The sequence below is a fragment of the Bufo bufo genome, chromosome 8, assembly GCF_905171765.1.
Source record: "Bufo bufo chromosome 8, aBufBuf1.1, whole genome shotgun sequence".
Classification (NCBI taxonomy): Eukaryota; Metazoa; Chordata; class Amphibia; order Anura; family Bufonidae; genus Bufo; species Bufo bufo.
The window spans coordinates 186,961,016-186,975,089 of record NC_053396.1 but is presented as its reverse complement, the minus strand read 5'-3'; the positions used below and the strand labels follow the sequence as shown (position 1 = coordinate 186,975,089).

Genomic DNA, 14,074 nt, shown 5'->3' with positions numbered 1-14,074 from the left:
GGCAAAAAATCTTGCACGGCCCAAGATGACATCTACTTTGTGTACTTCAATTCGCTCATTACTATCTATAATAAGCCCGGAGGTCCCCGATAGAAGTAGGGGTACTGTCACGGATGTTCCCGTGGCAGGTACCAGAAGATCAGAGAGACTGGCAACACATGGGTTAAATTGACAAGTTCATTGTGGATCTTATTGTGTCTGTGTTTTGTTCTTACTAGCTGGTCGGTTGTACTCTGTGGTGCCTCTGGAGTTGCCAGTTTTCTACTTTAAACTAAGTCTTGTCTTTTCTTATTGTTGTTGTTTTCCTTGTTGTTTGTATCTGGGCCTAAGACAGAGACTTCCATTCGTCCATCTGGGGAGGAATGGGTTGTCTCTGGTCCTAACCTTATTCCATATATGGAAATAAGGGACTAGGTATCCTGCATATGAATATTCCTACCTTTAAGGTCTAATTAATATTGATAGGTAGTTAGGGCCCAGATTAGGGTTGTTTAGGAGGTGACCTGTTCTTCCCTAGTTTCCAGGCCCAGTTACTGTTCCCCTTCCCTCTTGTGTTCAGTGTGGAGTTTTTCCCCCACACTGATTGTGACACATATACTGTCCCAACGCGTTTCCCCTTATAAATAATCAAAGGTTCATCAGGAGACCAACAGTATCAGTATGGTAATAGTATGCCATATACACAAAATACATAACTGATGAAACATAAATCACTGGAGCGCCCCAGACCAGTAGACATCTGTGACGAGGTGGAGGGACTACATCAAAGATAGTACTTTTACCAATGTGCACACGATAATGTACTTGATATATACTTAAAAAACAACTTAGCTGATACAAGTCGATACAAAGACCAATCCAATCCTCTCACAGATGTAGGATACACGGCTGGGGGGCTCCAGGGGGCAAGGAAACAGCTCAATTTTGCCAGAGACATGTGCTCACATTTAAATCATAAGATACTGGGCGGGTTAGACCTCAATTCGTCAGCTCATTCCTAAGCTCCACCCCTCAAAATCCCATGACCAGAGTACAACACAATTATTGGGGAGCAAAATGAAACAAGCCACCCCAAATATCTCAACCAATAGTCCTCGGACGCCACGTGTATCAGGACTTACATGGGATCATGATAACCCCTCCCCAAAGCTTGTCAAGCCTCTTTTTGGGCATGGGAAAGCTCAACGAAGATGGTGATGCGCTCCACGTACGGCGATCATGGAGAGCATAGTAACGTGATGCAATTCGCGATCACGTGGCTCAATCCAAAATGGCTGTGCGTTCCGCACGCGATGACCGTGGAATGCATCAGGCAGGAAGTGCAGCGCATTTATTAAGCCTGTCTAGAAGCGCTAACCACACATCCAGTGGCTCGAACACCATGGTACTGTGTGTCCCCCCTACATCCATACCATCCCCTAATACACTATACATAGGGGTAGCAGGGGATGACATATTTAGTAGATTCATGGTATTTAGAGCCATTATATGTAAATACAGCCCACCAATCCTGCACATTGGGGACAGAAAAGACACTCTGTGAGGAAAATTATGTGACAAGATCTATCATTCTATTTAGTGATTAGACCTCCATATAGGTAGCCACCATTAATATACTATACAAATGCAGATATAGCGTCGCAGGGTATAAACCGTGGGGGAGGAGATGCAGACCGGGGGGAAAGGACTGCATATCCCGATCTCCCCAGCAGCGCGTATATGGTCACCAGGATTACTGGTACAGTGGGAACAGGAGTTTACTTCTTAAAGGAAGAAAAAGTTTTCTTTGAAAAATCATCAGTGAGATTAAAATAACTAATTGACCTGGCGGTGTCCTTTATGGCTGACCCTGACTTTAATAAAAGAGAGTCTTCCCTACAGACTGCAGTAGAGAGATTTCAGGGCCTGATTAAGGAACGCAAACACAGGCAGTTTAATAAAGACCTCAAAGTGTTCAAAGAAAACAGAGCATACCAGCTTGATAATAAGCCACTACCCCTTATGAATCGGAGATATCATCCTAAGAACTGGAATTCTCGGATTCAGAATCCACCCATTTTAGACGTAGAACCAACTATAGATGTGGTCAAAGGGGTGATGGTAGAGGACGGTTTAACAACAGGAGATGGCCAAGGTCAGGTGGTCAGAGGGTAAGGGGGGGGCAAATCATCGTCCTCTTCCTCTTCACCCATGTCTTCCTTTACTACCTCTACACCCAGCGCCCGGGGGGATTTTTTAGCCCAAGGCACTCCCTACCAGTTACGGGACTGAACAAAGGTGGGGAGGAGTAATAGAAAGGGATAAATTACAAATAATTAAACTCTCTTCCCGCGTACTCAGTGAGACCGAGAGCAATCTGTTAAAAAAGGGAATATCATTTGTTCCCACAACTAAATTTGACCCGTTTACTTGGATTAAAGTTCTTCATTTGTTTTCTAGAAAATTAAAATGGCACAAATTCATGAAATATAACAATAAACTTACGTGTGAGCAACTTGGCATTCAGGATAGTGAGTTTGCAGATCTTAAGATATTTGTGGACCTCCTGGAGGAAGGTACACGGAAACCAGGATATGGGTCTTTTACGGACCTTCGTCCAAAGAGTAAAAAACTACCTCCCCCTATGAATTATGACTACATAGATATTCTTCTGCAAATGGGTGCTGCGGATATCGAGAAGCTATCCTTATCTGCATCATTATACCATAATCTCTCTGGTTCTGAGACTGAGGCCCTTATGAGTTTAGAAAAAGATTCTTCGATAGTTATTAAATCTGCTGATAAAGGGGTTAACATTGTTATTATGGATTGCAATCAATAAAGACAAATGTGTGAATGTTTGTTGAGTGATCGCGACTGCTACCGCATTTTATCATCTGACCCTACCGAGGTCTTTCTTAAACAACTTGTGTCCATTCTTGATGAAAGCCTTAAAATAGGTGTCATCAGCGAGGATGAATACCACTTTCTGAGGCCAAGTTAAATCCAGATAGTTACTTTTTATGGATTACCCAAGATCCACAAGGGTTTATCTCCCTTGAAGGGTCATCCTATTGTATCTGGGGTAGACTCGATAACCCAGAATAGTGGTATTTATATCGATAAGATCCTTAAATGGTTTTGTTTTAGCCCTTCCATCCTTCACGAGGGACACAATGGACTTCCTAAGGAAAATTGAAACCATTAATCTAGAACCATCATGCTCCCTTGCGAGCATTGATGTAGAGTCGCTGTACAGCTCTATTCCTCCTTCTAAGGGGTTGATTGCAGTAGCAGATTTTTTAAAGACATGGGCAGTCTGTTATCAATCTCATAATAATTTCATGCTGACTCTCCTTGAGTTTGTTCTGACACACAATTTTTTTCTGTTTGATTTGCATTTCTTCCACCAGCTCAGGGGACAGCTAAGGGGAGCCCCTGTGCCCCCACTTATACTAATCTCCTCCCAAGCTGCTGGGAAGATAAAGTGGTCTTCCCTGATAATCAAGTTTGGTGGTGTGACAAAATTGGCTTCTGGACACGTTACATAGACGATGTCTTCGTGATCTGGAATGGTGACCTTGACAAATTTAAATAATTTGTCAGGATGTTGAATACGAATGAGATTGGCCTGGCTTTTACCTTTGAGTTTCATCCAGATACATTAACATTTTTGGATGTCAAGGTCACCGATGAGGTAGACAGATTGGTCACAACCACCTTTAGGAAGACCACTGCTTCATTGGGACAGTTACCACCCTACGAACCTAAAGAAAGGGATACCCCGTGGTCAATATTTAAGGATGAAAAGAAATTTTTTAGACCCAGAGAGCTTTTATCATGAATCAAGGAAGCTCAATGACCGCGAGATGTTATCCCCAATATTTCTTAAGTGATGCATTCCAGAATGCTGAGATACTGGAACAAAGTACCCTCTTGGTCCCCAAGGAATCTGATTCCAGAAGGGGGGTCATTAGGATTATATCCACGTTTTATGTTGAAAATCGTAAAGTAGGGAAATAATTGATAAATACTTGCCAATCCTCCGAATGGATCCGGATGTGGCTGATGTACTGTTACTTCGTCCAAGTATCACATTTAGATGAGGTCAATGCTTGCGGGACCGCCTGGTCCATAGCCACTTTTCATGCCCAGTTCCGACAGGGACATGGTTAGACAGGAAACAGTTGGGTATTTTCCGTTGTGGGGCATTCTCAGCCTGTCGTTTCATCAGAAATACATAGATAAATATATGTCTGAAGGTTCTCATTTATCCAGGTCATGGTATATCTGTAAAGAATAAATCAAGGCAACTGGACGTACTGTAGATTTCTTGAAAACGTTTCACTCGTTCTTCCAACGAGCTTTCTCAATTCTGAGTGACTGTACAAGAATTCTCTGGGAATAAATATGTAACTGAATCAACATCTCGTCGAATTCTTGAGTATGTCAATGACATCAAGAAAAAGAACAATACTCCTGTGGCAAATCAAATCTGGGAATGTCATAATGGAGATCTTAGGTCTGTCATTTTCAGCATTGGAACTTATAAGAACTTTCCTCCTTGAAAAGGTGACTGGGACCGTAGAATCCTCCAAAAAGAAACAGAATGGATATACAGGTTCCGGTCTCAGGCACCTTGGGGATTATATTAGAGACTTACTTATTCCTGCTATATTTGAGGCTAGCTCCTTTCTGTGTATAATCAGCTTTAACCTCCTTTATGAGATGGAAATTATTATCGATGCATGAATGTCACGGTGGGAAGTGGGGGGGAACAATGTCACGTAGAATGGGGATGGTATGGATGTAACGGGGACAACCTGGTACCATAGTGTTCTAGCCGCTGGATGCGAGGTTAGCGCTTCTAGACAGGCTTAATAAATGCGTGGTACTCCCTGCCTGATGCGTTCCAAGGTCATTGCGCGTGGAACGCACAGACATTTTGGATTGAGCCACGTAATCGCGGATTGCATCACGTGACCATGCGCTTCACGATCGCCGTACGTGGAGCGCATTACCATCTTAGTTGAGCTTTCCCATGTCCAAAAAGAGGCTTGGCAAGCTTTAGGGAGGGGTTATCATCATCCCATGTGAGTCTTAGGACACATGGTGTCCGAGAACTATTGATTGAGATATTTGGGGTGGCTTGATTCATTCTGCTCCCCAATAATGGTGTTTTACTCTGGTCATGGAATTTTGAGGGGCAGAGCTTAGGAATGAGCTGACAAATTGAGGTCTAGCCCGCCGGTATCTTATGATTTAAAAGTGAGCCCATGTCTCTGGCAAAATGGAGCTGTTTCCTGTCCTCCTGGAGCCCCCAGCCATGTATCCTACATCTGTGAGAGGATTGGATTGGTCTTTGTATCGACTTGTATCAGCTAAGTTTTTTTTTAAGTATATATCAAGTACATTATCTTATGCACATTGTTAAAAGTACTTTATCTTTGATGTATTCCCTCCACCTCGTCACAGATGTCTACTGGTCTGGGGCGCTCCAGTAATTTATGTTTCATCAATTATGTATTTTGTGTATATGGCATACTATTACCATACTGATACTGTTGGTTCCCAGATGAACCTTTTATTATTTATAAGGGGAAATGCAATAGAACAATATATGTTGTGTCAGAAAGTGATAGGGCTGTGTAAGGACAGGTTAGCCCAGGTACGTGGACAGAGTGCATCTACCATTTTGGTACATTTCTGGGCTGAGCAGTTTTGCAAGGGCAAAATTAGGGACAGATCTATTTTATCTTGATTTTCTGCCCCTGTAATAGAAATTGCCTGTAACCGTCCTTAATAATGACATCTTTTTGGACTATATTTATCATGGTCTATTCTGGACCTTATGTACCTTTTGTATTTTAATATATGTAGATTAAAGGTTAAGTTTTAGGGAGTTGCCCTCAGAGATTTGTGTTTTGTTACAACACCTATCTTTCAAATTATCCTAATACCTATTAGTGATTTTGTTAATACTGTAATGATACTAGTCTGAAAAATATGAGCAATGTTGTGTCTTTTATCTTTTTCAGAAAAGATCCATAAAGAGATTGACAATGTAATCGGGAAAGATCGTTGTCCATCAATAGAAGACAAGAGTAAAATGCCGTATACAGAAGCTGTAATCCATGAGGTTCAAAGATTTGCTGATATTGTCCCTTTAGGATTGCCTCATTCTGTCAGCAAGGACACAACCTTCAGAGGATATCACATTCCAAAGGTATCTGGGGGAATAAAGCTACTCCTTTTGGAGACCGCAAAGTTGGACTAGTAAATCTTTGTAAGCCAGACAATCCTTTCTGGGAAAGGGGAAGCAGTATCCCCGCCCCCCCCCCCTTCCCCCCCAATCTCTGGCAAAAACCTATTAAAAAGCTGTGTGCAGATGGGTTGCTTCTTCTTATGGAGAAGGTTCTGGTTTTGGCTTATATCCCATTCCTAAGTCATGATCCAAGGCTTCTTGAAAGGTCTACACATTGATATGTAGAGTATCTATCCTAGAGGTAGCACTAGGGAGCCAGCTTCTGTTCTCCTGCATAAGAGTTTATTATTATTCTAATCATATAACATAATGTACTAATCTTCTTAGGGCTGTTTCACATGAGCGAGTCCATTGCGGGAATCACGCTCCGTGTGTGAGTGTGATCCTCCGCTCTGGACTTGCAGGAGCGCACGGCATTATCATGATTTATAATGCTATGTGTCTCTGCTTCACCTTATTTCTACAGAATCATACTGACAGCTTTATGTCAGTATGATTCTGTGGAAAAAAGGCCATGCAGAGACACATAGCATTATAAATCATGATAATGCCGTGCGCTCCTGCAAGTCCAGAGCGGAGGATCACACTCACACACGAAGCGTGATTCCTGTAATGGACTCGCTTGTGTGAAACAGCCCTTAACGTTTTGACTGTCTTAGCTGTCTACCTTTTGCTATCTTTTAAGCTAACAAATCATGCCAGACATTTTATTTCAAACCTTGCTCTGCTGTTATTGAAAATGTATATGTAGGCTTCATGGCTAAGCAGGCTATCTACCTTTAGGGGATAGCCATGCTGAGGAAGGTGTGCTGATATCTCAGCATCTTGGTTCAATTCTTCCTATCAATTGCTAACTAGACCCAGTTTTTAACATGTTTACTAACAGAGATGAGCGAATCGAAGCTGACGAAGTGAAATTCGATCCGAAAACCAAAATATATTTGCTGTTCAGCGGTGCAATTATCTGTGGTAAAGCCTTTTGTGACGTGTATTATCGGAAAAAGAAAATATATATTTGCTGCTCAGCGGTTCAGTTATCTGTTTTAAAGCCTATTTTTCCGTGTATTAGTGGCAAACCAAAAGTATATTTGCCGGTCAGCGGTGCAGTTATATGATTGAAAGCTGTGTGTAGTGTAAAAATTGAAATAAATTAGGGCCTATTTGCCGTTCAGCGGTACAGTTATATGTGGTAAATCCCTTTTTGCGTTCTGGACCAAATTATGTAGTGGTGACATTCCGAATTCCATCATCCTGTCATTGGTGAAATTTTTTATTGCAAACATGCTGATTCCTTCATATATCTGTCTACACTATGTCCACACTCTAGCAGCCAGGTACTGGATATAATAACTTCATACTTGTAATTAGCAATTTTCAGAGTGGTCTCCCTAACGGCAGGCAAAAACCTCTTTGTACAGGATGCTTTCCTAAACTCTGCTCCACAATGTCCATAGAGGAATGTGGTAATACACAACCACGCATATAGTCGTCCGGTTGTGTCCAGGCGCTTTTAGGCTTCTCCCGGTCACTGGTGCTTGTGGAGCCCATGAGCTAACGCTGCTTCTATCTCCACTAGACTCACTCTATATCCATAAGCAACTCTGGTTTGTGCTAGGTAGCTGTAAGGATGGTTTCCATGCTCCCTCAGCCTAGCCACAGCCAAGGGGCTAAAATGGCAGCTACATCCTGGACAGGTGCTGCTCCACACCTCCTCACACATAACTAGCTTCCTTCATGTTCTCCCTCGTATTAGCAAACCCTCTGAAACATATAAAAGGGGTGCCAGCACCGCCTAGGGGTGAATAGATGTAATGACCCTCTCATCTAAAACAGCATGTTATAAGGAAGTTACAGTTTACACAGCAATACATTGACATGCTATATACAGAAGTTTGAAGTGCTCACGACTAGTGTTGAGCACGGATATTAGAATAGCGAATTTTAATCCTGAATATCGGCACTCGGAGAATTCGCAAATATTTAGAATATAGTGCTATATATTCATAATGACGAATATTTGTCATTTTTTTTCATGGGCCAATGACGTCATTGGCCCACAAGTAAGAAGAAGGGAAGAATCATGTGTTCACTTCAGATGGAAAAAAATTACGAATATTCTAAAAACGAATATGTAGCCCTATATTCTATAGTTCTATATATTAGTTTTTGACCCACGCCTGTATTGAGTACCTGCCATCTGCATGTCATACGGACTCACAGTATTATTTCACTACCACAGCAGACTCCCTATGCGTGTTACTGCAAGGCACAGTGTTCTATACCACTATACAGGCTCTCTGCAGCCAGGAAATAGACGTTTTATAACGCGATTCGCCACGAATATATTCGGATCAAACCAAATTTTTCCCAAAAATGAATACATTTTGAAAAAAATTGCTCATCTCTATTTACTAACTTTCAGGGTACCGTGGTGTTTCCAGTCCTGACCTCTGTGTTGAAAGACCCAAAACAATTCAAGAACCCAGAAGAGTTTGATCCTTCACACTTTCTTAACGAGAATGGTTGCTTTAAGAAACATGATGCATTTATGCCATTCTCTTCAGGTAACCTGATTAGTTGACCAACAGTTTTTAGCTAAGTTGAAAAAAAGTCTGTAACCTATGGCTGAGCTGGGTGAGCTTCATATTAGGGCTTGTTCACACAACCGTGGTTTTGTTCTGTATCCGAGCCGCAATGGGGCTGCAAAAGATTCGAACAGCACTAGGTGTGCTGTCCGCATCCGTTGCTCCATTCCGTGGCCCCGCAAAAATTATGAGTAATGTCCTATACTTGTCCGTTTTGCGGAGAAGAATAGGCATTTCTATAATGGGCCTCCTGTTCCATTCCGCAAATTGCAGAAGGCACACGGGTGGCATCCGTGTTTTGCCGATCCGCAATTTGCAGACCGCAAAACACGGTACGGTCATATGAACAAGCCTTTAACCTGGGTTTGGTATTGGAAAATATTAGAGGACGTTTGTGGTTGTGGATCTATACTGTGTTTTATGACCAAAACATTCCTTGACAGGGCTTAGGCTACTTTCACACTAGCGTTCAGAGCGGATCCGTCTGGGGTCTGCTCAGACGGATCCGCTCATATAATGCAGACTTGGGATCCGTTCAGAACGGATCCGTCTGCATTATATTGTGGAAAAATTTCTAAGTGTAAAAGTAGCTTCAGACGGATCCGTCCAGACTTTACATTGAAAGTCAATGGGGGACGGATCCGTTTGAAGATTGAGCCATATTGTGTCAACTTCAAACGGATCCGTCCCCATTGACTTACATTGTAAGTCTGGACGGATCCGCTTGCCTCCGCATGGCCAGGCGGACACCCGAACGCTGCAAGCAGCGTTCAGGTGTCCGCTTGCTGAGCGGAGCGGAGGCTGAACGCTGCCAGACTCATGCATTCTGAGCGGATCCGCGTCCACTCAGAATGCATTAGGGCAGTACGGATGCGTTCGGGGCCGCTTGTGAGAGCCTTCAAACGGAACTCACAAGCGGACACCCGAACGCTAGTGTGGAAGTAGCCTTAGAAATCAATTGCCTTGCCCTGTCTTTATAAAGACACATCATATTAATGTTACAACCATCATATGAAAAGTTGTTGTTCATAGTAGAAAGGTTCTTTTCATGGACATATCATAACGCATTGCACCCGCACTGAATCCTGACCCATTCACTTCAATAGGGCTGTTCAGATGAGCAGTGATTTTCACGCATCACTTGTGCGTTGCGTGAAAATCGCAGCATGCTTTATATTCTGCGTTTTTAACGCAATGCAGGCACCATGGAAATGAATGCTGATGCGTGAAAATCGCAAGCATCCGCAATCAAGTGTGGATGCAATGCTATTTTTACTCATTGTTGCTAAGGCGACGAGGGATGAATTACCCGGGACTCCATTTACTTTATTATTTTCCATTATACCATGGTAATAATGGAAAATGATAGCATTCTTTAATTCAGAATGCTAAGTAAAAGGTCCATTGTGGGGTTAAAAATTAAATAAAATGTAACTCATCTCATCCACTTGATCGCGCAGCCGGGCTCGTCTTCTTGCTTCTTCTTCTTGCAGGACCTGGCTGGAAAAGGACCTTCGGTGACGTGGTGAGCGTGGTGACGTCAGTGCAGGTCCTGCTGAATGAAGATAGAAGGTTCTTCTATCTTCATTCAGCAGGACCTGCGCTGACGTTACTGCGCTCACCACGTGGTGAGCGCGATGATGTCACCGAAGGTCCATTTCCAGCCAGGTCCTGCAAGAAGAAGAAGAAGAAAGAAGACGAGCCCGGCTGCGCGATCAAGTGGATGAGGTGAGTTAATTATTATTATTTTTTAACCCCACAATGGACCTTTTACTTAGCAACCATGTTATAATGAAAAATAATAAAATATACAGAACACCGATCCCAAACCCGAACTTCAGTGAAGAAGTCCGGGTTCGGGTCTGGGTACCACAGTCAGTTTTTTTATCACGCACGTGCAAAACTCACTGCACCCGCGCGATAAAAACTGAACATCGGAACGCAAGTGCAGACAAAACTGACTGCAATTGCGTACCTACTCGCACGATTTTCCCTGATGCGGACCTAATCTGGACACACTCGTCTGCAAGGGGCCTAAAGGGCCCTTTCTATGGGCCGAGAATTGCATAGATCATTCAAAGTAACGCTCGTTAGGGATGATCTAGCAGTGCAAATGTACCACCGATTTTCCCGATGAACGAGCAAAATGTTTGTTCATCAGGTAATTGAATCGTTTGTGCGAACACAAAAATCCTCATTTCCCGACAGCAGATTGTGCTGTGTAAACACAATCTGCTTCCGGTATACAATGAGTCATGAGGAGTTATGGGGAAGAGGGATGGCGTTAGCTATCGTTCCTTACCATCGCTGGAGGAGATCGCTGCATGTAAATAAAACGGTCTCCTCCACCAGTGAGCAGTGAGATTGTCAGTAAGGAATGCTTCCTTCCCAACAATCTGATGTAATATCATCCCGTGTAAAGAGACCTTAAAGGGGTTGTCCGGGTTCAGAGCTGAACCCGGACATACCCTTATTTTCACCTAGACAGCCCACCTGAGGCTAGCATCAGAGCATCTATGCTCCGATGTGCTCCCGTGCCCTGCGCTAAATCGTGCAGGGCACAGGCTTTTTTGTTTTCAATAACACACTGCCGGGCGGTAACTTCCACCCGTCAGTGTGTTTGGTGACGTTTTACTGGCTAGGGCAGAGCTAAATCCCACCCATCAGTGCCAGTGACGTCACCGGGGTTCCTGTCAGCCCCATGGAGAGCCCCGGTACGTCACTAGAACTCCTAAAAATGCCTTTTCCTTGCGCAATTTAGCGCAGGGCAAAGGAGAGCATCGGAGCATGAATTGCTTCTATGCTCATGTCAGGGGGGCTGTCGGGGTGAAAATGGAGGGATGTCCGGGTTTAGCTCTGAACCCGGACAACCCCTTTAAGTACACAGTACTAATGTAACAGAATTAAATATGTCCCTGGACTATCCCTTTTGTGCACTTATTGAGTTAAAGGGATTCTGTCACCTCGTATAACACAAATTTGCTCCACAGCTTACCTTGAATCGGCTGTGCTGTTTTTTTATTGTAATCCGTCCAGCAGTTTTGCAGAAAAACGACTTTTATAAAACCCTGAAGGTGCCCAGAGGGGCGTTATGTTCCCCTTTGTGTGCCCAGTAACGCCCCTCTTACTGTGCCCAAAACGCCTTCCTCCAGAATCCCTAACCGCCCACAGCGTCTCATCCCTCTCCTTCCCCTCCCTGACGGCCGAGCGAAGTCTCGCACGAGCATCGGACGTCACTGGGCTCGGCGCATGCCCAGTGACGACGATGAAGCTCCTGCCCTCAGCCTCCAGCAAATCGCATTGGCGCAGCCCTCAGTGGGTACTGCGTCTGCGCGAGACTTCGCTCGGCCGTCAGGGAGGGGGAGGAGAGGGATGAGATGCTGTGGGCGGTTAGGGATTCTGGAGGAAGGCGTTTTGGGCACTGTAAGAGGGGCGTTACTGGGCACACAAAGGGGAACATAACGCCCCTCTGGGCACCTTCAGGGTTTTATAAAAGTCGTTTTTCTGCAAAACTGCTGGACGGATTAGAATAAAAAACAGCACAGCCGATTCAAGGTAAGCTGTGGAGCATGACTGGTTTACAATCTGAATTTGTGTTATACGAGGTGACAGAATCCCTTTAAGAAAACTCATCAGATTTAGCTTCCCTAGAGTAGAAAACTACCAGTATCCAATTTTGCTTGACATCTTAATATGTATGCTTTATCTTCTTAGGCAAACGCTTCTGTATGGGAGAAGGCCTGGCTCGCATGGAGCTCTTCCTCTTTATCACCACCATATTGCAAAAGTTCACCTTGGAGCCTACAACAGACAGAAAGAATCTGAGCATAAGAGCAGAGCCCAACACCAACGCTTCAAGACCTCATACATACCAGATGAAAGTTGTCCCTCGCTTCTGAGTTGAGGAAAAACTTCTTGCATAGAGAAAACCAAGAAGATCTAGAACATGCAAACAAAAGAAAGCTCTAATTTTTTAAGAGTTTTTCTGTTTTTTTTTTAGGTCATCAATATCAGATCGGTGGGGGTCCGACACCCAGCAGCCCCGCAGATCAGCTGGTTGAAGAGAAGGCTGCTCGCCATCATCAGTGCAGCACTTGCACCGCATGTGACCTTCTCTTTAACCAGCTGATCGGAGCCCCGTCATTCTAATGTTGATGACCTATCCTGAGGAAAGGTCATCAATATTAAAATACTGGAAAACCCCTTTAAGAATATCAATTAAAACACACACACACACAAAAAAAAAATGTTAAAAAATAATATAAGAGACTACGGTACTTTCTGGAAAAATCCCTGAAAATTTATGTTGTTTTTAGTATTAGTCATGTCTGGATTATTGTACATAATATAATATAATTCTAATCTTCTTCATGATTTTTTGCTTTTGTTTGTTTAATTGAAGCATGTATGGTGCCTGGCTGGTACACTAAGCTAAATCATGTGTTTGGCTTCTTGAATGTGAATTATTTTGGATAATGTTTCTTTGTGTATCTAAAGCTGTGCATACCTATGGTTAGGCTGAGTTCACACTTCAGTTATTTGATCTGTTATTTCCATTAGTTATTGTGAGCTGAAACCCATAGTGAAGCCTTCTCAGAGATCAGGTGTAAAGGAAAGATCCGCACCTGTTCTGTCTTTTTGACTCGCACCTGGATTTGACTTACAATTAGGGTTGAGCGAACCAGAACTGTAAAGTTCGGGTTCGTACTGAACTTTAGGATTTTTGGACCCCGAACTTTTCAGTAAAAGTTTGTGTTCTAGTTCGGTGTTCGGCGATTTAATGGTGCTTTTTGAAAGGCTGTAGAGCAGCCAATCAACAAGCGTTCAACTCTTGTGCCCTTAGAAGCCATCACAGCCATGCCTACTAATGGCATGGCTGTGATTGGCCAGTGCAGCATGTGACCCAGCCTCTATATAAGCTGGAGTCACGTAGCGCTGCACGTCACTCTGCTGTGCTTAGTGTAGGGATAGGATGCTGCTGCTGGGAGGGAGAGAATAGGACAGAATCTGTTATCAGAACTTGTTAACTCTGCGATCTACAGCAATTTTGTTTTGTGGGTGCAGTGCAACATTTTTGTACCCTGCCCTGAGCCCAGTGACACAGAAAAATAACTTTTATCCATCTGTTAGCTATGTGGGCGTCGGAGGCCATTTTGTGCAAGTTCTGTGCACCAGCACAGCATTTGTGCCAGGGACAATAATTTAACCCTGTTCAGTGGGCAACATATACCCATTTTTTAAGTGC

The 14,074-nt window shown here is 43.5% G+C and overlaps 1 protein-coding gene across 1 annotated transcript in view; it reads left to right on the top strand.

Annotated features, from left to right (window-relative positions):
• LOC121009409 (cytochrome P450 2G1-like) overlaps nucleotides 1-12,997 on the top strand; it is a 33,418-nt gene extending 20,421 nt beyond the window's left edge. The window contains exons 7-9 of the mRNA XM_040442517.1: nucleotides 6,018-6,205; nucleotides 8,667-8,808; nucleotides 12,544-12,997. Of these exons, the coding sequence (XP_040298451.1) occupies nucleotides 6,018-6,205; nucleotides 8,667-8,808; nucleotides 12,544-12,728 (515 nt within the window). The 3' untranslated portion in view covers nucleotides 12,729-12,997. The remainder of the gene's footprint in view (nucleotides 1-6,017; nucleotides 6,206-8,666; nucleotides 8,809-12,543) is intronic.
• The last annotated feature ends 1,077 nt before the right edge of the window (nucleotides 12,998-14,074 follow it).